The 26,258-nt window shown below is 43.5% G+C and overlaps 1 protein-coding gene across 1 annotated transcript in view; it reads right to left on the minus strand.

Moving 5' to 3' along the window:
- Positions 1-728: 728 nt before the first annotated feature.
- The window catches only part of LOC137346236 (complement C4-like), an 83,257-nt gene continuing 57,727 nt past the window's right edge, over positions 729-26,258 (minus strand). Inside the window, exons 24-41 of the mRNA XM_068009668.1 lie at positions 25,147-25,350; positions 24,513-24,588; positions 23,124-23,280; positions 22,492-22,602; positions 20,038-20,206; positions 18,027-18,241; positions 16,573-16,731; positions 15,307-15,366; positions 10,895-10,988; positions 9,474-9,630; positions 8,097-8,199; positions 6,028-6,102; positions 4,923-5,025; positions 4,499-4,588; positions 3,527-3,619; positions 2,599-2,682; positions 1,755-1,887; positions 729-1,054 (exon numbers count right to left, since the gene is read on the minus strand). Of these exons, the coding sequence (XP_067865769.1) occupies positions 913-1,054; positions 1,755-1,887; positions 2,599-2,682; positions 3,527-3,619; positions 4,499-4,588; positions 4,923-5,025; positions 6,028-6,102; positions 8,097-8,199; positions 9,474-9,630; positions 10,895-10,988; positions 15,307-15,366; positions 16,573-16,731; positions 18,027-18,241; positions 20,038-20,206; positions 22,492-22,602; positions 23,124-23,280; positions 24,513-24,588; positions 25,147-25,350 (2,225 nt within the window). The 3' untranslated portion in view covers positions 729-912. The remainder of the gene's footprint in view (positions 1,055-1,754; positions 1,888-2,598; positions 2,683-3,526; positions 3,620-4,498; positions 4,589-4,922; positions 5,026-6,027; positions 6,103-8,096; positions 8,200-9,473; positions 9,631-10,894; positions 10,989-15,306; positions 15,367-16,572; positions 16,732-18,026; positions 18,242-20,037; positions 20,207-22,491; positions 22,603-23,123; positions 23,281-24,512; positions 24,589-25,146; positions 25,351-26,258) is intronic.

Here is a 26,258-nt window from a genome sequence, read left to right on the forward strand (position 1 = left end):
GATTCAGAGCTGCTACAAGGCAGGGAAGTCCGAGACGTAGGTTGATGAAATGGAAGGGGGAGGAGTGCTGTGCAACTGGGAGAGCTGCATATGCTTCACCACTTATTCAGCGACCATCAGGGTCCCAGTAAGAAACCAGCGGCAGCACTGGAGAAACTAGTCGGAGTTTGCACGGCTGATGCTCCATTAAGTTTGCTGACATTTGCAGAAGCCCCAAAATAGATGCAGGGGCCTTCTTTCCATATTTAAATTGAGCATAGAATCTTACAGCACAAATAATGCAATTCAGCCCATCATGCTGCTGCCAGCTCTTTGAAAGTGCAATCCAATTAGCCCCACTCCTCAGTTTCGAGTTCAGGAAATAGCCTGTCGATCAGTCTGGGGAAGCTGTGACACCCAACACTCTGGCCCTGGAAAACCACCGTTTGTGGAAAGATTGTATTTTAAGGTGGTCATGGGCTGTACACTGGGGAAAGTTGACAGGCAGTGTGACGGAATGATTGTTGTAAGTCATGGCAGATTGCCTCAACGTAACAGAGAAAGAGGCTATTTATTAACTATTTCTAGTGTTTTTTTAAGCACGATTTTCATTATATAAAGTGAAAATTAAGACCGCTTCCTTGTAGATTTTACAGCATCTTTAGTTCAAACTCCTCAGAGACGTCCCCCTGCAACATGAGCAACAAATTTACTGACGCTACTAAAATAACACACGGGTTGCATTAGAGTTCAAGGTTTATGACAAGGGATGTATTGAGGCAATTGTATGCTGCAAATATCGATCAAACATTTCTTCTATATATGAGTTGTAATTGAATGTTATTTTTCATTTGAACAGGCTATTTACGCGGAACGTACACCTTACAGTGGTGAAGCAGCTTAGAAGATGAGCAACAAAATGTCCAAATGCCCTTATATTTGACATCCCTCTATTCCAAGGTCGGAAATAAACCGAACCAATTTCTCACAGCCGCTTCTGAATTTCGAGCCTTTGCATTTTTCTGCAGACGGCATCTCTTCAATCCAAGACTCGGAGTCAAGAATGTACTGCATTCTGTTGGGGGCAGAGTGGGGGTGGGGTGTGGGGGAAGACAGAGAAGGAGAGAACAATGAGAATAATTCGGGTGACGATTACCTTCTGATACTCATAATGTACATCAGGAATTATTCAAAGGAAAAAATAAAACTTGCTTTTAAGCAGTGTCTTTCATGACCTCGGGACATACCAAAGTAGTTTACTGTCAATGAGGTACTTTGAAGTGTATTCATACAGGAAACTCACAGCCAATTTGCGCTAAGAAAACTCCCACAAACAGCAGTGACCAGGTAATCTGTTTTTCTGATGTTGAGTGAGGGACAAATATTGGCCCCGGGGAGAGCTCCCCTGCTCATCTTCAAATTAGGGATCATTTAATGCCTCGACCAAAGGATAACATATCCAACAGTGCAGCACTCCCTTGGTACTGCAGTGGGAGTAGCCCACTGGATTCTGTGCTCATATTCCTGGAGTGGGAGACTTGATCCTTCACTCTTCTCACTCAGAGTTGAGAGTGTTTTATCCGCTGAGCCATGGCCGCCATTGGTGCTCGGTGATAATTCTCGGGTAATTGTAGCTCAAAAGAAGGGGAGTAGGGATGGGCATTGGAGTGGGGGGGGGGGGGGGGGGGATGTGGGGGGGAGCTGCTTTCCTGTAAAGATGCCTTAATGCTTCCCAGTATCTTACCACTTAGCAAGGACACAACAATCTGACTTACTTTCTGTTTGAATCCTGGGTCTTGCCATCCTTCCCCATTAAGAGGTATGATTTCTCAATCTGCAGTTCAATCGGGCAGGATTTCCGTTTCAGTAAATGCCGGATATCATTCGCCGTAATGTCTTCGTCTTTCGCTATTTTAAAGACAAGGAGAGAATGTGGGATGCTTGTTATCTTCATTTTATGGAGCCACCGAGCAAAACGTTGGCATTTATTGTTCCAGCGAAGCGCAGTTTATCCATTTCTCTGAGCAGGTGACTCCTCACCAACCTTCTCCTATCTGACTTCAACATTAGCAGCCAGAAATAATAATTGATTTTTTTTTTCATAAAAAAGAGCTATCGCTGAAAAAAAAACTAGTCTGAAACTTTCTTTGACGCCAGCGTTTCCGCTTCTCCAGCCTGTAATTTTCTGCTCTTTAAGGGGACAGACTAAGGGCCAGAATGTCGTCTCGGGCAGTGGTACAAATATCTGATTGTCCGCCTGTTCTACACAGCACCTGATATTCAGTTGCTTTGCAGTCAGTGGGATTAAATACCAAGCACTGCGTAGAGCGGGAAGCCGATGTGATAGCATTGTTTTAACTACCCACTGAGACGAATTCCTACCCCAAGATATCAGACTGGCGAGAGAGGGAGAGAGAAATACCACAAAACTCCAGGTTGTGATTCAATGCTAAGCAATAATTGGACGATTGTTGTGATTGTTCAGAACAATTGTTTGAGTAGACGATGAGATGGAAAGGCCATAGTTTAGGCTTGTTCAAAGTCTGATATGAATCAGTCACCCCATGGTCCGAATCGAGAAATCTATAGGGAGGAAATGTTTGTGTTAAATTTACTTACAACGTTTGATGGGTTTCATGATGGAGACTGTGTAGACCGCGAAGCTTCCTGTTGTATTTACACTGGATACCATGACTATATAGGCTGTAAAAAAATGTAACAAATCAATCATTCGCAAACTAGTTGTAAACGATTGACTTTTATAAAGGAGAGATTTAAATCACAGAATGGTAAAAAAAAAAATACTGCACAGAAGGAGTCCATTCAGCCCAACGTGTCGGTGCTGGCCGTAAAAGTTATTCAGCCTAACCCCACTATCCAGTTCTTGGTCCATAGCCCTGTAAGTTATAGAACTTCAAGTGCATATCCAAGAGATTTTATAAAGGCGATGAAGGTTTGTGCTTCTACCATCCTTTCACACAGTGAGTTCCAGACCCCCACCACCCTCTGGGTGAAAGAATTACTCCTCAACTTCTCTCTAATTCTCCCATCAATTACATTAAGTCTGTGATCCCCGGTTATTGACCTCCCTGCTAAGGGGAATAGGCCCCTCCTATCCACACTCTCTAGGTTCCACATAATTTTATCCACATTGTATATTATGTATAATATAATTAGTTTTTTCTTTGCTATCAGTTTAACAAATAATCGTTAATCACCAAGATCAGCAAGAAAATTAATTTCTTTGGGATGTGCTTTGTTTATATTTGGTCCAAAATGAATTGGGTGCCTGGGCTTTTAGTGAGAAGAGTCAGACTGTGATAGGTAGTAGAGCCTCTCTTTCACTGACATGAATCAGATTAATTAAACTCCCCCTCAGAGCCTATGTATTAGTTATTAATGGGTCTCCATACAATGCTATTGGCAAATCTAACATTTTATAGCAAAGTGCTGAGAATTAAGACACATACGCCAGTTCATAAGCTACTGCAGCATAATTTGTGTCTCATCTCAACGTTCCCAAATTGAGGAATTCTGCAGCATTTACCATATTCTACAATCGGACTGTAGCAGGCAAAATCCAGCCGTGCGTCTCCGGCAACATCTGGGGAAAAAGTTCTCTTGATGCGAGGGCAGCGGCCTGAGAGAGAGAGAGAGAGAGAGAAAAGAGATCCATGGATACAACCAAGGGCCGATTGTGCGATGGGAGAGATGTTTCAGCAAAGGTCATTCTAGTGCTTTCAAATGTACAGAGTGTGGCAAGAGATCTGAATAGAAATGAATAGGTCGATATTGCAAAATAGAGCACTCGTCAGCTGGACAGTTACTGGCCAGTACTATCCATGGTAAAATGTATCCCCTTTTTGAACAGATATCTAGGTTCCATCTCTGGATACCAGAGTGTGGTGACTGATGTTGCTGATGAAACAATCCCCAAGGTTGTAGCCATTAAAAGTTAACATCACCTCGAATAATTATTTATATCTAATGCTTATGTTTCCATAGACTCATAGAATGATAAAGCATAGAATGAGGCCTTTCAGCCCATCATGTCAGTACTGGCTCTTTGAAAGCGTTATCCAATTAGGCCTACTCCCCTGCTCTTTCCCCATAGCTCTGCAGTCTTCCCCTACCAGTATTTATCCAATTCCCTTTTGAAAGATATTATTAACTGTAATGCCACCGCATTCCAGATTGCAACAAATTGCTGCTTAAAAAGAATTCTCCTCATCTCGCCTCTGGTTCTGTTGCCAAACACCTTAAACCTGTGTCCTTCCTGCCACTGGAAATGGTTTGTCTTTATTTACTCTGTCAAAGCCATTCATAATTGTGAACACCTCTATGAAATGTCCTCTAACCTTCTTTGCTTTGTGGAGAATAACACCAGCTTCTCTGGTCTCATTTTCAGAACACCCCCCCAACAATGCTGAAACTATAAAAGCCTCTGACAGCACAGATCAGACTTAACACTGCAGATAGTTGGCTTTTTACTTTCTAATATACACTGATCGAAACGTACCTTCAGCGCATTCACAAACCTCATTTTGGCAGAGCTTTGATACCATGGTGCTCTGTTCTGGAGCATTATAAAACACGGTGCATTTAGTACCTGCGACCCAAGAAACAAACCATCAGAATAGTTTGACATGCACGACTGCTATTACTGTTAGGTACTGTGATTGGACATTCTGAATGCTAATATCTGTCAACAATCAATAAACAGACAAAGAATCAGGAAAGAATCTCATTGCGTTAAAATTATTCTCGATAGAATTTTTGGTATGTGGTCCTTGAGTGACTCAGTGTCAGCTCCTGTACACGTAGATCACACAGCGGGTAATAGTGAAAGATTCACTTCTTGAACCATCAACCTGGGGAAACGCCTGGTTCATTGCACATTCAAATCAGACCAGCAACTACATTGAGGCAGTGTCTCTACTCACTTGGGTTGTAATAGTCATAGAGTGTCGCACTTGCTGGCTGTATTAATCCAATGGGAATAATTTGCCTGGCACCAAATACCACACATTCTCTGTGTTCAGTAACCTACAGGGAAAACAATCAGCAAAGTAGCTTTAGAAACAGACACACATAAAATGCATCCTTCATGATTTCAGATATTCCTTCTAGAATCATAAGAACAGGAGGAGGTGCTGACTTCTTCAGCCTTCTCCCCATTCAATCAGACCATGGCTGATTGATATTTTAGCCCTAATTCTCCACCTTTGCTCCACACCCCTTGACATCCTTACCCAATGAAAACCTATACATTATCTTTAAATCTCCAGTTGTCCCCCAGTATCCACAGTTTTTAGGGCGAGATATTCAGTTAACTACCACACAGTGTGTGACAAAGTGCTTCCTGATTTCACACCGGAAAGCTTTAGCTCTAAACTCAATATAAGATGTTGCATTTTTCTTGACTTCCCGACTACAGAAAATGGTATCTCCCTTTCTGCTATTGCTGTAACATACAAAACATACAAATATGATTTATGTTGCAACAATAAGGAGTAATTCCTTCAACGTAATGCACTCTTCTGAGCGATCATCCTAACACTGCTGATATATTAACTGTTTGATAATTAACACAGCTTCCATAGTCTTCTGATTTCACTCATTTGAAATATGGCGGTGGGAGGATGCTCCAATTGGTTTCAGGGAGCGACTGAGGAGACACGGCTTGGGATGGGGGGCGGGGGGCAGGGTGGGGTGGGAGGAGGGGTGGGGCGAGGGAGTATTTTCTTTCAGGTGACTATCCAGTTAAACTTCCTGAGAAACGTGTGTGTGTGTGGGCATAGGGCGAAAGACCCATAAGCAATCCTGGGCTTGCCTCCAACTTCTCAAGTCAGATAATTTGACAAGACTCTGCTTAGGCTCATACCACCTGATTATCCAGCTACTCAGGGCTCGTGAAGCTGTACCAGAAAAGACGGGTGGGGGAGGGGGTGGGGGGGGGGGGGGTGGGCGGCGGTGGTGGGGGGTGTGGAAACAAGCATACACAAAGTGATTTGCAAAGTGAAACGCACATGCGAACAGTGGCATTACCGTCTCAAGATACAGCAGCACTCTCCCGTCTTTAAACTCGTACGAATCGATGTATCTATCGGCAAGATTTTTTAACTGGAAAATAAAATGTATTTCCAATTAGCATCATTATCATCACATCCACTCTTTATTGCTATAGACACATTTCCAGGGTATCTTACAGCATATGGACACTTAAAAGATCTCCATTATATGGGACCTCAGAATTCAAGAGCATTTAAACATTCTGATCACAATCTCACCTTCCTTATATCTGGAAATGTCCCTCACCCACAGGTTAACTAAAGTAGTATTGATTGAACACATTTTGAAACCAAATACACCAGAGACTTTTTGGGATGCATACCTTGAATTACAAGATAATCTATCTTCAGACACTACTATTTGCACCAATCCTATTCTTTTCATTGTTGAGGAAGTCTTTTTTAAAACTAAAGATCACTGCTCTCAGGTCCGAAACATTCCATTGCTAGTAATATCTTTTTCGGTAACTGAGTTCACTTCTGGGCACCAATAACCTGCTCACCAGTGCTTCATTTGGGTCCGACCTGAACCACTCAGCTCATACCTCAATACAGACTTGATCGAAACGTGAACAAAAGAGTTAAATTGAAGAGGTGAGACTGACTGCCCTGCAACATCAAGAAGACTTGTGAAATTGTAGTCAACGGGAATCAGGAGGAAACTCTCCACTGGCGTGTGTCATACCTAGCATAAAGCAAAATGGCTGTGGTTGCTGGAGCCAAACATCTCAGCCCCAGGACATCACTGCAGGAGTTCCTAAGGGCGATGTCCTTGGCCCAGCCATCTTCAGCTGCTTCATCAATTACCTTCTCGCCATCACAAGGTTAGAAGTGGGGATGTTTGCTGATCACTGCAGAGTATTCAGTACCATTTACAACTCGTCAGATACTGAAGCAGTCTGCGCCCGCATGTAACAAGACCTGGACAACAATCAGGCTTGGACTGATAAGTGGCAAGTAACATTTACACCACACAAGTGTCAGACAATGACCATCTCCAACGGGATAAAGTCTACCCAATTCCCCATGATATTCAATGGCATTACGGTTGCCGAATCTCCCACCATCAACATTACTAGGGGGTTTGGGTGAGGTAGGTCACCATTGACCAGAAACAACTGGACAAACTGCATAAATATTGTGGCTATCAAGAGCAGCTCAGAAGCTGGGTATTCTGCAGTATTCTGGGTATTCTACTCACCTCCTGACTTTCCAAAGCCTGTCCACCACCTAGAAGGTACAAGTCAGGAGTGTGATGGAGTATTCTCCAGTGGCCTGGATGAGCGCAGTTCCAAAAATATTCAAGAGGCTTGACACTATCTCGGGCAAAGCAGCTGCTCAATCAGCACCCATTCACCATCTTAAACATTCACTCCCTCCATCATCGGCGCACAGTGGCAGCAGTGTATATGATCTACAGGATGCACTGCAGCAACTCACCAAGGTTTCCTGAACTGCATTGCCCAAAACCGCAACCTCGATCAACTAGATGGACAAAGGCAACAGACGCTTAGGAACAGCACCATCTGCAAGTTGCCCTTCAAGTCACAAGTCACCTTGACTTGGAAATATATCACCTCTCCTTTGTCATTACAGGGTCAAAATCCTAGAACGTCCTCCTTAGCAGCACTATGGCTGTACCTACACCACATGGAGCATGGTGGTTCAAGAAGGCGGCTCACCACCATCTTCACAAGGGCAATCGGGGGGGTGGGGGAAGCAATAAATACCATCAGCCTTGCCAGTTAATTCCCGTGAAAAGATAAAAATAACTTTTTAGGTTATTCTTATTCCACCTATTACGGGTCCACTTTGGCATAAGAACTACCCTGGTCTCTATACAGAGCCATATCTTCAACGTATTTGTGAAGCTTTATTCTGTTTATTATTTCTAACATGTTCCTACATAAGACAAAAAACAGATACTTTTCAATGCACAGAAAACCTTCATCAGGAATGCACTTTTCATGAACAAGTTTATAATTCAGATGAGTCCCCAATAAAGACACTTGCGAACATTGCCCTCAGGAGGAAGGACAGTCTGACCTTATCCAAATCTGCATTGTCTGGCTCAAATCCACTGAGAAGAGAGACGTCCACAATGGCCATTCCAGAGACTCTCTGAATCTTGTCGCCATCAGGCTCATGCCTTTGTGAAATGGATAAATACATTTCAAATCAATTCATTACCAAAGTGTATCGGTTGGTGTGTATTGCAATCAGAGTGGGCTGGGTGTTGTGGGCACGAAGGAAAGCTAATTCCAAGTTCAAATTTAGACTGGGCAAAATGTGAGCATTCTTAATGGAGTGATAAGAAATTGTTTGATGAGCTATTTGAATGGAAATGCTCCTTTGTTCCTACAATAAGGGTAGCAAATCCTTAAAACTCGGGGCAGAAACAATTTCTTACCGAGGCTTCTGGATAATCATATCAATAATAATGTTTCAGTCTTTATGATATGGTTTCGGTGCCTACCCTAATCCAACTTCAGCGTTGAATCACATATATGGGAGGAAAGCAGGAAGGAAGAAAATATATCCAACTATTAATGTAATATTACAAAATAAGATCTGCAAAATGTGTAATCCTTTTACAGAAATGCACCATGGTTACAGTCAGGGCCAATTAGTATACATCGTGTCATTTTTCGCATAATGGACCGGATCTCGAGGTCAGCTGCGAAGCAGTAGCGTTCACCGCTCACCTGGATGAAATCTGCCCACAAAGATCTGGCGATCTCTGTGGCGTGGGCTTTCCCCTTTCCTAGTGACAGTTTAAAACCTGGCACTGAGCCAGGGGGATGTCTTGGTGTGCAGCAGCTGTGGTGCCAGTCATCAGGTAAGCAGCCAATCACATTGGAGGATTCTCACAAAGCCAACCGGGAAGTGAAAAGCACTTAATATCTTTCAATTTTAATTTAATTTTCAGATAATGAAATAAATGATTATGATTGGGTTTAGATAAAAGCGAAACTATCACTATAAACAAACTATTAGTTTAAAAATATGTGAATTATCTTTCATTATGATGGAACATTTGTCATTTGACAACTATAATGTTAGCTTTTCAGCACCAGTAAGATAGTTTCACATTAAGTATGAAGTTAGTATGCGGTTAAAAACCCAGTTAGACCTCATTCAACAAGGTGCAACTTTTTCAATGGTTTTTACAGCAAGTCTAACAGCTGAAGAGTGGAAGTTCTCATCACTCCCATTGCAGTCTTGGGATGCCTCAACAGCGCACCCTTTGGAGATGTGTAGAATCACTGACAGCAACTTCTTGGATTTCTGCATTATTCCGCGCATGTGTGGACTTCAGAAGTTGCTGTCAATTTCAGGGGAGTAAAGAGAGCAAAGGTTGGCAGTTTCTCCCTCATCACTGCTGCAAAAATGTTTTCTGTGGAAGAAGTTATTGACACTGACCACACACAGACTTCATAATAAATGGTTGTGTCTTTATCAGCACTTGGGACATCTCTCCTTCTCCGGGATCGAAGATCGAACCAATCAATCCCACCGACCGGTTGGTCTGCTGCTAAAGGTTGGTCGTAATCTCCATAGTTTAAGTAATCTAGACGTTCTGCAAGAATGCAACATCTCATTATCATTCAATTCCTTTAATGTGAATGCAGTAGTATCCGACTGTTCCTGTTCAATGGGCAATTTTCGAAGCAGAAATGACGCTTGCCATGTTATCAGTTGATCAATTCCACCCTCTTTGTTTCTGATTTGTAGCTTGTGCCAGGTTGGTGATTAATTTGGGATAATTCATTATTTCGTGAGTTGAAAACGGTATCTGAATAGTTGGACTAATTAAATAATGCTTTCTCTTAGACCGACATAGAAACATGGACACCCATCTGTCCCAGAAACAGTGTTTTAAATTATCAGTACAGTATGATATTGTTAGACAATTGATAAGCTTCAAATATGCATTTGAGACAAATGGGCGTCACCTCTTCTATACCTTAATCGAATTTATGGTATCATCCCAGAGTTTTAGTTTTGAATCTTGTCAACGTAAGACAGTGATGAGGATAGTTGTAGATTTCAGCATGATAGGGACAGGATGGTGAAATGGGCAAAAGAGTGGCAGATGGAGTGAGATGTGAAGTGGGGCACCTTCGGAGGGCTATTATGGAAAGACAGTAAACCATAAATACATGAATGCGGGAAGCGTTAGATGAGCAAAGGGGCCTTGGTGTCCATATGCACAAATCCTGATAGGCGGCAGGGACAGTTGATCAGGTGGTAAGTAAAAGCATATGGGTTACTTGGGTTTATAAATAGAGGAATAGAATGTAAAAGCAAAGAGATCAGGCTAGACCTTTATAAATCACTGGTTAGGTCTCAGCTGGAGTATGTGGATGATTCTGGGCACCACACTTCAGGAAGGATGTAAAGGTCTTAGACAGGGTACAGAGGAGGTTTACCAAGATGTTTCTGGAATGGGGGACAGCTAAGAAGTTAACTAATAGCTTTTCAAGATGATGAAAGGTTTTGATCGCGCAGAGACAGAAAAACCATTCCGTGGGGTGTGGGTCAATAACCAAATGATTTAAAATCATTGCCAAAAGATCTCGAGGGGAGATGAAGAGATATTTTTTCACTGAGAGATTGGTCGGGATCTGGAACACTTCCTGAAAAGGTAACGGAAGCTGATTCCATATATAATTTTCAAAGGGATTTGGATAGGCAGAAGACAGAAGATGGGAACTGCGAATAAACCTGACTGGCCTTTCGAAGAGCCAGTAGAGGGAGGATGGGCTGAATGACGACCTTCAGTCCTATGGGTTTCTATGATTCTATGATTCAATGACAATGTGGAAACTACCGATACTTACCCACATATTCCACCTTGCCTTTGACTGTAACTTCAAGTCGGTAATAATCACAGGTGTTCTTGGGTTCCGCCAGAATGTGGTACGTTTTCAGAACCTACAATTTTTACAAAACAATCCTGGTGAAAATGAAGAGCCACAAGATCGGAGTCTTGCAATGGACGTGTGCAATAGTGATGTTTGTAGGCATGTGTGTGCGAAATAAGGAGTGTTTTCCTCATGCACGAAGGAAGGAATCGCTCTGGTCGCAATGGGTTAAAAACCTTGCAAAACAGTAAGAAAATTGGCCCGATTGCTATTGCAGCAAAGTGGTCGGCATGTTCTTTTAGAACAAATGAACGGTTAGAACATAGAACAGAGAACAGTACAGCACAGTACAGGCCCTTCGGCCCACGATGTTGTGCCGAACCTTTAACCTACTCTAAGTTCAAACTAACTACTTACCCTTCATTCTACTATCATCCATGTACCTATCCAAGAGTCGCTTAAATGCCCCTAATGTATCTGCTTCTACTACAACCGCTGGCAGTGCATTCCACACACCCACCACTCTCTGTGGAAAGAATCTACCTCTGACATCTCCCCGAAACCTTCCTCCAATCACCTTAAAGTTATGCCCTCTGGTGATAGCCCTTTCCACCCTGGGAAAAAGTCTCTGACTATCCACTCTATCTATGCCTCTCATCATCCTGTACCCCTCTATCAAGTCACCTCTCATCCTTATTCGCTCCAATGAGAAAAGCCCTAGCTCCCTCAATCTTTCTTCGGAGGACATGCCCTCCAGTCCAGGCAGCATCCTGGTAAATCTCCTCTGCACCCTCTCTAAAGCTTCCACATCCTTCCTATAATGAGGCGACCAGAACTGAACACAATATTCCAAGTGTGGTCGAACCAGGGCCTTATTGAGCTGCAGCATAACCTCACGGCTCGTAAACTCAATCCCCCTGTTAATGAAAGCCAACACACCATACACCTTCTTAACAACCCTATCAACTTGGGTGGCAACTTTGAGCGAGCTATGGACGTGGACACCAAGATCCCTCTGTTCCTCCACACTACCAAGAATCCTGTCTTTAAGCCTGTATTCCGCATTCAAATTCGACCTTCCAAAATGAATTACTTCACACTTTTCCGGTTGAACTCCATCTGCCACTTCTCAGCCCAGCTCTGCATCCTGTCAATGTCCTGTTGCAACCTACAACAGCCTGCCACACTATCCACAACTCCAGCAACCTTCGTGCCATCGGCAAACTTGCTAACCCAGCCTTCCACTTCCTCATCCAAGTCATTTATAAAAATCACAAAGAGCAGAGGTCCCAGAACAGATCCTTGTGGAACACCACTGGTCACTGAGCTCCAGACTGAATACTTTCCATCTACTACCACCCTCTGACCTCTGTGGGCCAGCAAATTTTGTATCCAGACAGCCAACTTTCCCTGAATCCCATGCCTCCTTACTTTCTGAATGAGCCTACCATGGGGAACCTTATCAAACGCCTTGCTAAAATCCATATACACCACATCCACTGCTCTTCCTTCACCAATGTGTTTTGTCACATCTTCAAAGAATTCAATAAGGCTTGTGAGGCATGACCTGCCCCTTACAAAGCCATGCTCACTCTCTCTAATCAAACCATGCTTTTCCAAATAATCATAAATCCTGTCTCTCAGAATCCTCTCCAATAATTTGCCCACTACCGACGTAAGACTGACTGGTCTATAATTCCCAGGGTTATCCCTATTCCCTTTCTTGAACAAGGGAACAACATTTGCCACCCTCCAATCATCCAGCACTACTCCAGTGGATAGTGAAGACGCAAAGATCATCGCCAAAGGCACAGCAATCTCTTCCCTCGCTTCCCATAATATCCTTGGGTATATTCCGTCTGGCCCAGGGGACCTATCTGTCCTCATATCATTCAACATTTCCAGCACATCCTCCCTCTTAACCTCAACCTTTTCGAGCATATCAGCCTGTTCCACGCTGTCCTCACAAACGACCAGATCCCTCTCACTAGTGAATACTGAAGCAAAGTATTCATTTAGGACCTCCCCTACCTCCTCCGACTCCAGGCACAAGTTCCCTCCACTGTCCCTGATCGGCCCTACCCTCACTCTGGCCATCCTCTTGTTCCTCACATAAGTGTAGAACGCCTTGGGATTTTCCTTAATCCTACCCGCCAAGACTTTTTCATGTCCCCTTCTAGCTCTCCTAAGTCCATTCTTCAGTTCCTTCCTGGCTACCTTGTAACCCTCTAGAGCCCTGTCTGATCCTTGCATCCCCAACCTTAAGTAAGCTTCCTTCTTCCTCTTGACTAGCTGTTCCACATCTCTTGTCATCCAAGGTTCCTTCACCCAATCATCCCTTCCCTGCCTCATTGGGACAAACCTATCCAGCAGTCGCAGCAAGTGCTCCCTAAACAACCTCCACATTTCTGTCGTGCATTTCCCGGAGAACATCTGTTCCCAATTTATACTCCCCAGTTCCTGCCTAATAGCATTGTAATTCCCCCTCCCCCAATTAAATATTTTTCCATCCCGTCTGCTCCTGTCCCTCTCCATGACTATAGTAAAGGTCAGGGAGTTGTGATCACTATCACCGAAATGCTCTCCCACCGAGAGATCTGCCACCTGGCCTGGTTCGTTGCCAAGCACCAAGTCCAACATAGTCTCCTCTCTAGTCGGCCTATCTACATATTGAGTCAGGAAACCTTCCTGGACACACCTGACAAAAACTGCTCCATCCAAACTATTTGCACTAAGGAGGTTCCAATCAATATTAGGGAAGTTGAAGTCACCCATGACAACAACCCTGTTACTTCTGCACCTTTCCAAAATCTGCCTCCCAATCTGTTCCTCCATGTCTCTGTTGCTATTGGGGGTTCTATAGAAAACTCCCAACAAAGTGACTGCTCCTTTCCTGTTTCTGACTTCCACCCATAATGACTCAGTAGACAAAACCTCCTCGACGATCTCCCTTTCTGCAGCTGTGATACTATCCCTGATTAGCAATGCCACTCCCCCACCTCTTTTACCTCCCTCCCTATTCCTTTTGAAACATCTAAACCCCGGAACATCCAACATCCATTCCTGCCCCTGTGATAGCCACGTCTCCGTAATGGCCACAACATCGTCGCTCCAAGTACTGATCCATGCTCTAAGTTCATCACCTTTATTCCTGACACTTCTTGCGTTAAAATAGACACACTTCAACCCATCATATGGGCTGCAACTTTTCCCTGTCAACTGTCTAACCTTCCTCACAAACTCTCTGCACTCGGTATCTGCGTGTTCAACAGCTACCCCATCCACTGATCCATAGCTCCGGTTCCCATCCCCCTGCCAAACTAGTTTAAACCCTCCCGAAGAGCTCTAGCAAACCTCCCGCCCAGGATATTGGTGCCCCTCCAGTTCAGATGCAACCCGTCCTTCTTGTACAGATCCCACCTTCCCCAGAAGATATCCCAATGATCTACATATCTGAATCCCTCCCTCCTGCACCAGTTCTGTAGCCACGTGTTCAGCTGCATTCGCTCCCTATTTCTAGCCTCACTAGCACATGGCACCGGTAACAATCCTGAGAATACTACTCTGCTCGTCCTGCCTTTCAGCTTCCAACCTAACTCCCTATATTCGCTTTTCAGGTCCTCATCCCTTTTCCTAGCTATGTCATTGGTACCGATATGTACCACGACCTCTGGCTGCTCCCCTTCCCCCTTAAGAATCCTGTAGACTCGATCCGAGACATCCCTGACCCTGGCACCCGGAAGGCAACATACCATCCGGGAGTCTCGTTCGCGACCACAGAATCTCCTGTCTGTTCCTCTAACCACTGAATCTCCTATCACTATCGCTCTCCTATTCTCCCCCCTTCCCTTCTGAGCCACTGGGCCAGGCTCAGTGCCAGAGACCTGGCCAATGCGGCTTTCCCCTGGTAGGTCGTCCCCCTCAACCGTATCCAAAACGGTATACTTATTACTGTTGCTGAGAATGATATGAAGGTGGGGAGTTCCCGTGCAGTGTGCAGCTTGCCACCAATGCATTGTGATCAGATTCTTTAACCCGTTCCAAGACGAGCAAAGCACGTCTGATGGCAGTAACATTGACTGTAAAACTCAGGGAGGGCAGGGCAGGGCGGGGGGAGTGGGTGGGGGAAGGGACTGGTAATCGAAAGTCACAGGACAGTGGGGGAGGGCACGGTTGGGATGGGAGAGACTTGGGTCATAGAACTAGATAGGAAAATAGACTTGTCCTCGAAGAATTAAAATTGTGGCACCAATTAGCAGCAGGTATACATGCTCATAACGTGTTATTTCTTAATGACACTCAACATCAGGTTTTGATGTTTATTCACAGCGAGACAGCACTGGAAATAAGTTGCAGAAACAATCTACAGCTTGAAAGTATTTACTCACTGACAGCGTTCCATTCCCTTGGCCCGACAGATCGATGTTAATGTTTTCTCCCAGAGGGAACTAAGATGAGACAGAATGTGTTACAAGCTACATACCAGGGCACTGTATATAGCTCACAAATCAAATCTTTGAATATTGTTCTTTGTGCGGGCCCTGCCTTTGATTGTGTTTGTGCAGCAGCCTGGTTATTATCCTGTGGGATCCACTACCATCTACAATGTAGAAGATACAATTGCTTCAGCATTCCCGGGACCCGGCTTAGACCATTTAATTCAGCTGCACTGAATTACACTGTCATAAAACACTGTGGCTGTGAAATCGGAGATGGGAAGGGAGACAAAACTGGTGAAATTGCATCCGTTGTCCATATATGCCCTGCCCAATATTTAGTCCCGTTAACTTCAAAACACTGAATCATGGAATCATAGAAATTTGCAGCACAGAAGGAGGCCATTTGGCCCATCGTGTCGGTGTCAGCCGATAAGGAGCCATTCGGCTTAATCTAACTTGCCAGCTCTTGGTCTGTCGCCTTCCAGGTTACAGTACTTCAACTGCACATGCAAGTACTTTTTAAATCTCCTCTGTACCCTCTCCAGTATAATCACATCTTTCATGTAGTGTGGAGACCAGAACTGCAAACAGTACTCCAGCTATTGTCTAAATAGTGTTTGGCACAGTTCTAGCATAACCTCTCAGTTCTTATATTCTATGACTCAGCTAAAAAAAATGTAAGTATCTCATTCGCCTTCTTGCCCTGTTCAGCGATCTGCGGACATGCACTCCGAGGTCCCTCCGTTCTTCCACATGTCTCAGTATCCTACCATTCGTTGTGTATTCCCTTGCCCGGTTAGCCTTCCCCAAATGCATGATCTTACACTTCTCCAGATTGAACTCCACTTCCCACTGTTCTGCCCACCTGATCAGTCCGTTGATATCGTCCTGCAGTCTACAGCTTTCTTCCGTACTATCAACCACACGCCCGATTTTTGTATCTTCTGCAAACTTATTAATCACACGCCCTACATTCAAGGATATCAGGCCTGTCCTATAATGGTCAGCAAAAGGGATTCTCCATTGGTGACAAATAGGATAATGCCTTCAGAAATCTAATTCTGAAGCGTATCAATGTGCCTGCAAGTTGTAAACTCATTTTGGAATGCACATTTTATTAACTATTATCGATATATTCCCAGAGTGAAGGTGCTAATCTCTGAGAATGCATCGAAATCTCACAAACATAGAATTGTCTTTCGATTTCATTCCTACCTTTAATTCGGTCTGTATCAGAGCGTTGCTCTTCTGTATTTTAAGTATTTTCTTGCCACTTCGACCAGGGCTGCTGAATGCAAAACCAATATCCACTTCCTCTTGTTGAAAGGTCGCAATGCTGTACTCTGACAGAGCCTCCAGGGCTATCACTGTGTCCTTGTCAACAAAAAGAGAGGGAACAGATTAAAATGTACTCACTGGTAATTGATGGCTGGATTCTTGCTGACTAGATGATATGATTTTAGATTTAGATATACAGCACTGAAACAGGCCCTTCGGCCCACCGAGTCTGTGCCGACCATTAACCACCCATTTATACGAATCCTACACGAATCCCATATTCCTACCACATCCTCACCTGTCCCTATATTTCCCTACCACCTACCTATACTAGGGGCAATTTATAATGGCCAACTTACCTATCAACCTGCAAGTCTTTTGGCTGTGGGAGGAAACCGGAGCACCCGAAGGAAACCCACGCGGTCACGGGGAGAACTTGCAAACTCCACACAGGCAGTCCCCAGAATTGAACCCGGGTCGCTGGAGCTGTGAGGCTGCTAACCACTGTGCCGCCCTAGATTTGTGCCATGTGCAAAAAGCAGGTATACAAACACTTTTCGTCAACCCGTGGGTGGCCAAGTGACCTGGGGCTCCCTGGAAAAAGGACTTCCTTTCAGACAAGCCTCTGCCGAGAACACCTGTTCAATCAGATCAATTATGTCCAAGTTCTTTCTGTAATAATAATGGTCACAGAATGGTGGGCTGCTTGCAGGAAGCTCAAACTAAATGCTATTCAGCAGCAATTTTAACCCAATTCTCTGGCCGGGAATCCCATAGAATTGGATGCCCGTCGATGGAGAGTAAAGTCGGGATGGTTGTAAAACCAGCGTTAAAATAACAGATACGGAAGGATTTATTGGTAGCATGTTTGGTTAACATATTATAACGGAATCTCCTTCAGTTCGCAAACCGATCAATTTCGTTTCAAATGTTGATAACCTGCCGATTGCAAACAAAGGCTGAATGACTTGGAACTATATCGCCATTCTTTCACTATCACTGGGTCAAAATCCTGGAACTCCCTTCCTAACAGCACTGTGGGTGTACCTACACCGCAAGGACTGCAGCGGTTCAAAAAGGCAGCTCACCACCACATTCTCAAGGGCAATTAGGAATGGGCAATAAGTGCTGGCCTAGTCAGCGACGCCCACATCCTATGAACGAATAAAAAAAGAGACGAGAGCGCTACCCACTGAGGCACGGCTAACACCGAAATACTTCGCAAATATTTCCCAAAATTCAACCGATCAATTGCGATGTACTCGAACAATACCTGGAACAGGAAATTGCAAAGAGAAACTGCCCACTTCAACCATTCATGCATATCTTCACCTCTCATTGAATATAAACTAAATACAATCACCTCAATAATAGACGAACGCAAAATATACCTGGGTTGAGCGGAATCCTCCACCGTAGTTCCGTTGTTCCGTTAACCATTTTACCATAGCGCTTGCGTAGTACAGATCTCCCATGGCTAGAGCTTGAAGCAACGCGTATGAAGTGGCCTCTACTGTTACGGCTGATGCTTGAGGAACTCTCCCTGGTCTGCTTTCTCCAATGTGCAACGATTTTTCATCAGCTTTCCAATAACGGACGTCATTTTCTATTTTATGTTTTAAACACAAACAAATTATATAAAAAATATAACGCTTCAAAGTTGGAATGCGGGTTGTCTCCGGCTCCATAACAGCAACAAGGAGACACTCTAAAGTGTTTTGCAAATAGCAAAGGTTCAGTTCGTTATCATTAATGCGGTTCACCGGCATTCGGTTTACATGACAAATGGGATTTATAGAACACTATAATGCTGGCGTTCAACAAAGCTAGAAAGAAATGCTTGGGCAATGACGATGTTAAATTATGACCGATGGATTTAAGTTTTACAACATCTTGTTTCGACAGCACCTTTAACCTAGTGGAAGATCTCGAGTCGCCTCACAGGAGTGTTATCAGACAAAAATTGCCACTGCACCACAAGAGGAGTTATGAGGACAGGGGACTAAAATCTTGATAAAATAAGTAGATTATAAGGAGCATCTTCAAGGAGGCGAGTGAGGTAGAGCGACAGAAAGCATTCGCGAGGGAATTCCACATCTTTAGCCCCAGGTAGCTAAAGGCACGGCTACCAATGGTGAGGCAAAGGAAGTAGGAGATGCACAAAAGGGCAGAATTGGCTACAGGCGATGGTGTCACAGGAATGGAGGACTTGGAATGTTGTACAGTTGCTTATAAAAGGAGAAGAGTTGGTGGTGAGAAAATTATTTGAAAAAATCTGAAGCGCAGTATTCGTCATCAATTCGAAAGGCACGGATTAATCAAGGACAGTCAGCACGAATTTGTCAAGGGAAGGTCTTGTCTAACGAAGTTGATTGACTTTTTGTAGAAATAACAAGCAGGGTCGATGAGGGTAGCGTGTTTGGTGTAGTCTACAAGGATTTAACAAGGTCGCACATGGCATATTTGTCAGAAAAGTAAAAGTCTATGGGACCTGAGAGGGAAAGTGGCATGTTGGATGCAAACTTAATTCAGTAGCAGGAAGCAAAGGGTTATGATTAATGTGTGCATTTGTGATTGGAAGGTTGTTTCCAGAGCAGTTCCACAGGGACCCATCCTTTGCTTTTTGTGATGTATATATATATATATATATATATATCAGTGATTTAGATGTAACTATAAGGGACAGGATTAAGAAGTTTGCAGCTGATGCAGAATTTGCTTCTGTGGTTGATAGTGAAGAAAAATCTGTAAAGTGGCAAATGGATTCATGAAACTATTCGGAAGAAGTGTGACGTAATGCATTTGGGGAGGGCAAAAAAGGCAATGGAATGCAGATGGAGATCGAGAGAGGGGACACCAGCAGATGGAGATAGAGATAAAAGCAAAATACTGCGGATGCTGGAAATCTGAAATAAAAACAGGGTTGAAGAAGGGTCACTGACCTGAAACGTTAACTCTGCATCTCTCTCCACAGATGTTGCTAGACCTGCTGAGTATTTCCAACATTTCTTGTTATGATGGAGATAGCGAGCTGGGTTAACTGCATGCAGTGAGACAGGGGCACCAGCAGATGGAGATAGAGATAGGGGTTAACTGTGTACAGTGAGACGGGGACACCAGCAGATGGAGATAGAGAAGGGTAACTGAGTGCAGTGAGAAGGGACACCAGGAGATGGCGATAGAGAGGCACATTTATTTATAAATATATAGAAACCTATCTTATGATTGTTTTTCGTGACGTCATCATTTTTGACAGCATTACTTATAATAATGGATTCGCAAACAACTAAATCGCAACATCCAATGTTATTAAAACGTAACTTGTAGAACTGTTTCAATCCAATAATCCTTATTTAATATTCTCTGATAGCACTGCCACTGGGATAGTTATTGAAAGTTTACCTCTGTCATAAGTTGCCATTTTTTTCAGTCTGGCATCTGCCACATGCGCTTCTGAACTATCAGCGTCAACAAAGGCAAGGGCATATGCGGTGATCGCCAACACGTAGGGTCTCTTAATATTGGCCAGTTCATTAGAAAGATACTTAACTGCCCTTGAAATGCTTTCTTTCTGAAAGAACAAAACGTTGAGGTTGAAGAATGAAAGAGAAGTAGACGAAGATAATAATGCTCACCACGCGAAGACTTTCCGTAGGCAGAGACTTAACATTGACATATAATTCCCTGTAACATATGGTTGATGTGGATGCTTCCTTTGTCTCTCTGATTTTTAACCTGCAATTAGTCAGCGTTTTCCAATCTGCAAACGTCCCATGAGAGGGAAAATTCTGACTCAGTACAATAACGTATGCTTGAAAAGAATTAACAATTACAGTCTTAACTGAACACAGATCTACCTCACTGCAGTAATAGATTGCACTGGACCTGGTACATAATATTCCTGTGCTGAAGAAACTATGCATCATCTCAGTTGCATCAGGAGAATTGTGTAAAGCATTGGTCTTCTTATTCAAGGAAGGATGTAAATGCATTGGAAGCTGTTCAGGGAAGATTTACTAGACTAATACCTGGAATAGGTGGGTTGTCTTATGAGGGAAGGTTGGGCAGGCTAGGCTTGTATCTGCTGGAGTTTAAAAGGGTAAGAGGTGACTTGATTGAAACATATAAGATTCTGAGGGGTCTTGACAGGGTGGATGCAGAAACGATGTTTGCTCGTGGGAGAATCTAGAAGTGGGGTCACTGTTAAAAAATAATGGGTCGCCCACTTACGACCGAGATGAGGAGAAATGTTTTCTCTCTGAGGATCGTGAGTCTTTGGAACTCTCTTCCTCAAAAGACGGTGGAAGCAGAGTCTTTGAATATTTTTAAGGGCGGGGTTAGGGTTAGGGTTAGAGTTAGATGGATTTTTGATAAGCGGGTGGGACGGGGGTGGGGGGGGAGGTGGTGGTGGTGAAAGGTTATTGGGGGTAGGCGAGAATGTGGAGTCGAGGTTACAGGCAGATCAGCCAAGATCTTGTTGAATGGCGGAGCAGGCTCGAGGGGCCAAGTGGCCGACTCCTACTCTTAATTCATATGCTCATATGTACTTACAATCAGAGGTCTGATATTTTATTTAATTGTTGGAGAGCATCTGACACACTGTCCATGTCACACAACTGTTCCTAAATCAAGGGATAGTGGAGAGAACTGATTGCTGTGAGCCTAGAGAAGCCTCCTTGGACAATCATGGTTTTCACATTTACCTCAGGGCATATTCAGAGCTCCCTCTCTCACATGTTTCACAAGGAGTATTCTCAAAGGGACAGAAAGGTTAAAGAAATTAATATAGCTACAACACGCCGCTTCAAGATAGCGCCATAGGATCTTTTACATTCAACCAAGCAAGTAGATGGAGCCTCAGTTCAACATCTCATCTGAAAGCCAGAGCAGCACTCCCTCAGTACTGCACTGGAGTGTCAGCTTTGATTTTTGCTCCCAAGGCCTGGAGAGGAACTTGAGCCTAGACCCTTGTGAACTAGAGACAAGATTGCTACTAACTGAGCGACAGCTATCATCCAGGTTAGCACTGAAACACTGCAGATGTCCCACTGGACACAAGTGGCACCATTGGATTCAACCGTTTACATATAGACCACCCAGAACTGTTCATGAGTGACAAAGTGTGATTCAAAACTCATATCTTTGAGATACACAGATTATGCACATTTGATTGTAGTTATTGGGAAATGCACAGGCAATGTGATAATTTGGAGAATGTTATCCTAGGCATTTTCATGCCTAAATAGTTCACAGGAAGAAGTGACGTGCTACTTGATAAATAGGTTATGTTTCACAAACCTAAGCCATCTCATAACTTCGGTGAAGAGTTTTAATCTCATTTGTCATTTTGGAAATGCAGGCAGAAATGATAAAAAAAAACTGGGATCTGGAATTGTAGCCTGTTATCACAAATAATTGGCTGTTTACAATTCATGTAACTAATTATGGTGTTGGGTGATTATGTATGTAATTACAGATGAAAGCCTGTATATATCCAATAGCAAGGTGAATACTGAAATAGTGGTGGAATTCAGTTCCTGAGAACATTAGATGTAACGTGCAGTAAGTTTCTTAAATACCGAGTTAATTCACTGGAATCCCTTAAAGACCCGAATTTAATGCCCAGAAAGGAAAACTGGATGATCTTTATCACAAAAAGCAGAGCCGCTACTGCCTGTTCTGTGCCCCAGTCAGAGTTGAATTTCACTCCCTACCTCTGGAGGTCATTTTCGCTGGTGATAGTGAGTCTTCTTCTTTTATATTTCTCCCCATTTATATTTCCATGCACCTCATCCTCACCTCTGCAACAAAGACACAAATCAAACACTTGGAGAAATGAGGAGCATTGAGCCTTACCACTAGGAGCTGTTTTTCAGCATCTTGCTGAAAGGAAGGCAAGGAATGCACCAGTGCGATAGTAACAAAAGCAGTCGTGGAAATTTTGCTTTCTAGTCCACCAATTCCACCCTAAAATAAAAAAAAATAAGAGCTCAACAGACAGGTAATTCGTTTAGGTGCAAAATCATCCTCACCTTTGTGTGGAATAAATCAGCATTGCCAATGAGTGGTGGTGGCGGGCGGAGGGGGCGGGGGGGGGGGGGTGCGCGGAGGGTGGTGGGGGTGGCTGCTGGTTGCAGGGCATAGGGTGGGGAGATGCAGGGGGAGGTGATCTAGAAGCAACTTGCTCGACATGGTGGAGAAGTAAAGAAGTGTTGACCATCTGGATTGCAGAAACTTTCAAACACAACTGACAAATGTAACCCTAACGGCCACCACTTCCCCTAGGTTAATGACTTTGAAGTTTCATAGGACTTGAGGGAAATTTTAACCAAAACCATCCATTGGGAAACTGGCGGGATCGGGTGCAACGCTAGCTTTACACTCCACATGATTTTATTCCTCGCTGAAGTCAGTGGAAACTGATAACAAAGCCGGAAAGGCAGATAAAGAGGACGACAGATGGAGATGGATGCAAACGTTTACATAACCTGCATTTCTCTGTGTATCACTGGATGAGGATCATTAAAATATCCAATTGACCTCTGGTCTTGCAACAAATACAAGGCGGATTGTTGAATGTGCTCATCCCGAACATCAATCTGAGTCCGAACTATTGAGAGAATCTTAACAATAAACGCGGTCAACCTGAAATGCGAAACAGTAAAATACATTTTAAAGATCGATTGGTAATGAGTGTGTATGCTGCTTAGTTCAATTATTGTTACTTACATTATACCCAAACCCACAATTTTAAATACTCAACTCTACTACATTGATATAGGCCAACAAACGGGCTGATAATGAAGAAGAAAACTGTAGACTGCAGGAAGATATCAAGGGACTGGTCAGGAGGGCAAAAAATGGCAGAGTTCAATCCAGAGAAGTGTGAGGAAAGGAATTTGGGAAGAACAAGCTAGGCAACAGAATACACAATAAATGGGAGTTTATGCCACAATTGTATAAAACACTCATTAGTCTGCAGCGAGAATACTGCGTACAGTTCGGCTTACCGCATTACAGGAAGGATATGGTCACAATAGAGAGGGGACAGTGGGAATTTAGGAAGATATTGCCAGGAATGGAGAATTTTAGCCATGAAGAAACATTGGATAGGCTGAGGTTGTTTCCTTTGGATCAGAGGAGGCTGAGGGGAGATTTAATTGAGGTGCATAAAATTATGAGAGAAGCAGATAGAATGGAAAGAAAGGGCCTATCTCTCTTAGCAGAGAGGTCAATAATCAGTGAGCATAAATTAATGTAATTGGTGGAAGGATTGGAGGGGAGTTGAGAAGAAATGTCTTCACCGAGAGGGTGGTGGGAGGTCTGGAACTCACTTGAAAGGCTGGTAGAGGCATAAACCCTCATGGTATTTAAAAAACTGTTGTTTATGGACTTGAGATGCCGTCACCTACAGGGCTATGGACCAAGAGCTGGAAGTTGAGATTAGGCTGGCTAGCTCTTTATCGGTCGGCACGGACACGATGGGCTGAATGGCCTCTTCTGTGTCATAAATCTTTTTCTATTTCTAACCCTAGACCGCAAAAACATACTTTAAATACAATTAGTCCATGGACAAGTTTACTTAGAGGGCATTTATCAGAAACGATGTTCCTTAAAAGAGTCGAATGGCGATGTGAACTCATTTTAGCTGGAATGTACACAAGCCATCCTCAGTCAGTGATCGTACAATTTCCATTTCCAATGCATAACTTAAAAATTGTATTGGACATTCGTGCAAAACTAGCACCCATTATCTGACTGCACGTTACTCTGGGTTATTTAAAACTGCTGAATTGAATCTCAGGCAATGAGTATAAGGAGCGATTGATGAAATAATCCTCGTTTGGCAAAATGAATGGGAAACGCGTCAAACATACCATGTACTACTAGGGCGAACTAGCCATGCTCCATATGAACCATCATCCTTTTTAAACTCCAGGATCCTCTTGTACCCTGAAAAGAAAATAACACTTTGGATGCATGCACCAAGATAATTATCACATAAACATTAGTCAATATTACTTTGGCTATTCTGTCCAGCCATTTCCAACACATATATGCCCGGAACGTATGCACTAACAAGAATTTCTCACTCAGTTTGTTATTGTTGTTACATACTGGGGTAGGGTCGACACTCGCAGGAAGCTTGCGACCAGCGTGAGGTCGGTGAATTCCCCTCCTTTATGGTTGGAACACAGGAGCAGGAGGAGAGCATTCGGTCCATCGAGCCTTTTCCACCATCTAATTAGATCATGACTGTTGTGTGTCTCAACTCCTTCTCCGTGAATAGATTCCGTAGACCGTAATGCCCTCACGCAACAGAAATAAAAACTCTACATCACAATCTGGAAATTTTCAATAGCTTTTTGTGGGAATGATTTCCTGATTTCACTACCTTTTGTTTAAAGAAAGCTGCCCCCGCTAATTAAAATATCAGGATGTCTATTCCAATTACATAAAAAAACCTGTCCCCTCACAAGTTTAAGAGAATGATTAATGTGCACACTCCACCTGTTTCAATATGTCGGAGGGCTTCATCTTTCCTTTCAGCTTTTAGACTGAGCCATTGCTCGCTTTTGTCGAGATACTTCACAGCAAACACGGTCGGTGCCATGCGAATCGATGTTTGCTCGGCGCACCCCGTCGGCTTTTTAATGAGCAGGTCAATTCCTTCGGGCGTTAGGCAGTTTTCAACTGTGTCTCCCATCACTTCCCCTAAAAAAAGTCAGAAATAAAGAGTCAATGATTGAAATCGGGAATAAATCTTTTTACACGATTGAAATCTATAACATATGCATAAGCACCAGAAATCTTTCTAAGAATGACACCACCCAGGCAAAGCGGCCAGCTTGATTGGCACCCCATCCACAAACATTAAATATTCACTCCCTCCACCACTGGCACACAGTGGCAGCAGTGTAATCCATCGACAAGATGCACTGCAGCAACTCACCAAAGATCTTCAGACAGCACCTTCCAAATCTACGACTTCTACCACATAGAAAAGCAAGGGCAGTAGATGCATGGGAACACCACGACCTGTAAGAACCCCTGAAAACCACACACCATCTTGACTTGGAACTGTATCACCGTTCCTTCACTGTCGCTGGGTCAAAATCCTGGAACTCTTTTCCTAACAGCACTGTAGGTGTACCTACCCCACATGGACTGCAGCGGTTTAAGAAGGCGGCTCACCACCATCTTCTCAAGGGCAATTAATGATGAGAAATAAATACTGGCCTTGCCAGCGACATCACATTCCATGAACGAAAAACAATGAAAAAAAGAGATTGTTCCAAAATAGCCACAATTGTGAATTTGAAAAACTGCAACCGCAACATAGAAATGTTGGGGATGAAATTGGACATGGTTGAGGATATAAACCGGACGGAATCGCATTTTCCAACATTTTGCAACACGCCCGATGTTCAATTCTATTTACGTCAATCGGACTGAACATCAGGCGAGACGTACAAAAAGGCGATTGATGCAATATCACTTGTTCTGCATCTCCACCCGTGTCCAATTTCACTCCTGATGTTGCTTATTTTAAAAACAGAAAGAGACTGAAGAACGTCACAGCAGTCCCCTACTGTTTGCTTTTAACAGAGAAATGATATGAT

This window comes from Heterodontus francisci, chromosome 29 (assembly GCF_036365525.1).
Source record: "Heterodontus francisci isolate sHetFra1 chromosome 29, sHetFra1.hap1, whole genome shotgun sequence".
Lineage (NCBI taxonomy): Eukaryota > Metazoa > Chordata > Chondrichthyes > Heterodontiformes > Heterodontidae > Heterodontus > Heterodontus francisci.